This window comes from Pinus tabuliformis, chromosome 6 (assembly GCF_031772625.1).
Source record: "Pinus tabuliformis cultivar Carrire ecotype Pingquan chromosome 6, CPIR1, whole genome shotgun sequence".
Taxonomy (NCBI): Eukaryota; Viridiplantae; Streptophyta; class Pinopsida; order Pinales; family Pinaceae; genus Pinus; species Pinus tabuliformis.
The window spans coordinates 680023239-680025255 of record NC_142292.1 but is presented as its reverse complement, the minus strand read 5'-3'; the positions used below and the strand labels follow the sequence as shown (position 1 = coordinate 680025255).

At 41.9% G+C, this 2017-nt stretch overlaps 1 protein-coding gene across 1 annotated transcript; it reads left to right on the top strand.

The window, feature by feature from the left end:
* The first annotated feature begins 217 nt into the window (after positions 1-217).
* On the top strand, positions 218-1696 carry LOC149260478 (uncharacterized). Its single transcript, XM_089459411.1, has one exon. It carries the CDS (start codon positions 218-220, stop codon positions 1694-1696), a length of 1479 nt encoding a protein of 492 aa, XP_089315537.1.
* Positions 1697-2017: the final 321 nt, after the last annotated feature.

Below are 2017 nucleotides of genomic sequence, written 5' to 3'. Positions count from 1 at the left end.
ACCATAGATCAATACACAATTAAAATTTGTCTCAAATAAAAATCAAATTGAGAATGCATGCATTGACCTTGCTATATATCAATTTGTAAGAACATATATAAAAAATAATGCATTACATAAGATCGCAAGACCAAAAGATTGGGGAGGGTGGGGAATCAAGAGGCTCCCCGAGTTCAGCCTGTCTTTGGCAGCTAAGTCTGGGTGGAGACTGATATCGATGGAGAACCTCTGGACAAAGGTGGTTAAGAGGAAGTACATAGATCCAACTCCTTTGGAAGATTGGATCAGAAGTCAGCAAAAGAATCAGAAGAACATTTCTGTCATCTGGAAGGCTACGCTGGAGGCTTTCACTGTGATAGAACGAGGTCTTGCATGGAAAATTGGTGATGGCAGCCACATTAGAGTTGGAAGGGACCCGTGGGTGGGTTGCAACGAAGCATATGCACTATCCCCGGGTCTCCTTAGACATCTTGACAGCAAAGGAATAGTCACACTAAACCAGGTGGAGAAAGTGGGCCTTTCTACCTTATGGGGTCAGGCCTGGAAAAATGATGAAGATCTTGGTCTCAATATCCGATGGAAGAATGAATGGGCCTCTTTCACCCAAGAACTCCACCGTTCTCATGTAAGACTCAAAGATGAACCTGACAAGCTAATCTGGGCATTGGGTAAAACAGGAGAATATCATCCCAAAGAAGGCTACTCTTTCCTAATGAATCAGAAAGGATGGGATACCCCTGAATGGTGGTCAAAAAGCATTTGGAAACTGTCTAGTCCGGCTAAAGCCCGTATTTTCCTTTGGTGTATGCTGAAAGGCAAAATTCCAACTTGGGACAGACTGCAAGCTAGATACCTTATCGGTCCTGGCAGATGTCCTTTATGTAAATCAGCAGAGGAATCTATTAGACATCTTTTTATTTCTTGTACTGTTTCTTCAAAGATTTGGGATGAGCTTACAGGTATGCTTAATATCAAGGCACAATGGGGACCGGAACCTTTGGAAGTGACATGGAAAAACTGGTGGCAAAAGCATCCGGAAGGATCTCTGAGAAACCTGCCTCCCATTTTCTTCTGGGGTGTATGGCTGGCGAGAAACATTAGCATCTTTCATGACAAATCCATCCCATCATCAGTTGTTGCTTCAAATTGTGCAGCAATTTATTCCTCTATACCTGTACCAGAGGCAAAAATCCCCCCTAGTCGAGACAAGCCTTTCATCATAAGGGAAGGCATTCCCTGGGCTTTTTATGATGGAGCCTCTCAGAATAACAGGGCCGGCGCTGGCATGAGCATTCATCTCTCTGCAGACCATTATTTTAAAGCTTCTGTTGGATTGGGCCTTGGGACTAATAACTTTGCCGAGCTATCTGCTTTACACCTCTTGATGTGTTGGCTTATCCAGCGGAACATTTATACTATACAAATTTTTGGCGACTCACAAAATGTTACCAAATGGGTCAATGGCAATGCTTCATGTCAAAACCAGATTTTAAAGCCTCTTTTAGATGAAATTATGTTACTAAAGCCGTCTTTTATCAATTTTCAATTATGTCATATATACAGGGAAAATAATGATGAAGCTGATCAGTTGTCTAAAGCTGGCATTCAACAGATTCTGGGCGGATGGGCAATAGAGGAATTCTTACAGGGGCACCAATCTTTCACACAGCAGCCTCCTTTCGCTCCTCCTTCATGAACGGGGTTTATGGATCCTCTTCTTATATCATACAGTTTTTTGTTATCCCCACAGGTTTCTAAGACTCTGCTGTTTTTTTATTTCTTTTGTTATAAATACACTTCACAGGTTGATATCAGAGTTTATACAAAACTCAAACATCTATCACAGTTTTTGACCATATGCTCAGCACATGTACTGCGGGGTTGTTTTCCTTCTTAGAAGGAGACCCTTTCTGTTCTGCTTAAAACCTTTTTTGGTATTTCTGAACAGCTGGAAAAAGGGAATTTGTTTTATGACAGAGATGCTAGAGACAGCAGCGGTTGTGAAGGCTCTTTCAAG

What these genes read in the sequence shown, in the direction of transcription:
- LOC149260478 (XM_089459411.1), top strand. Translation starts at nt 218, where the DNA reads ATGGAGAACCTCTGGACAAAGGTGGTTAAGAGGAAGTACATAGATCCA.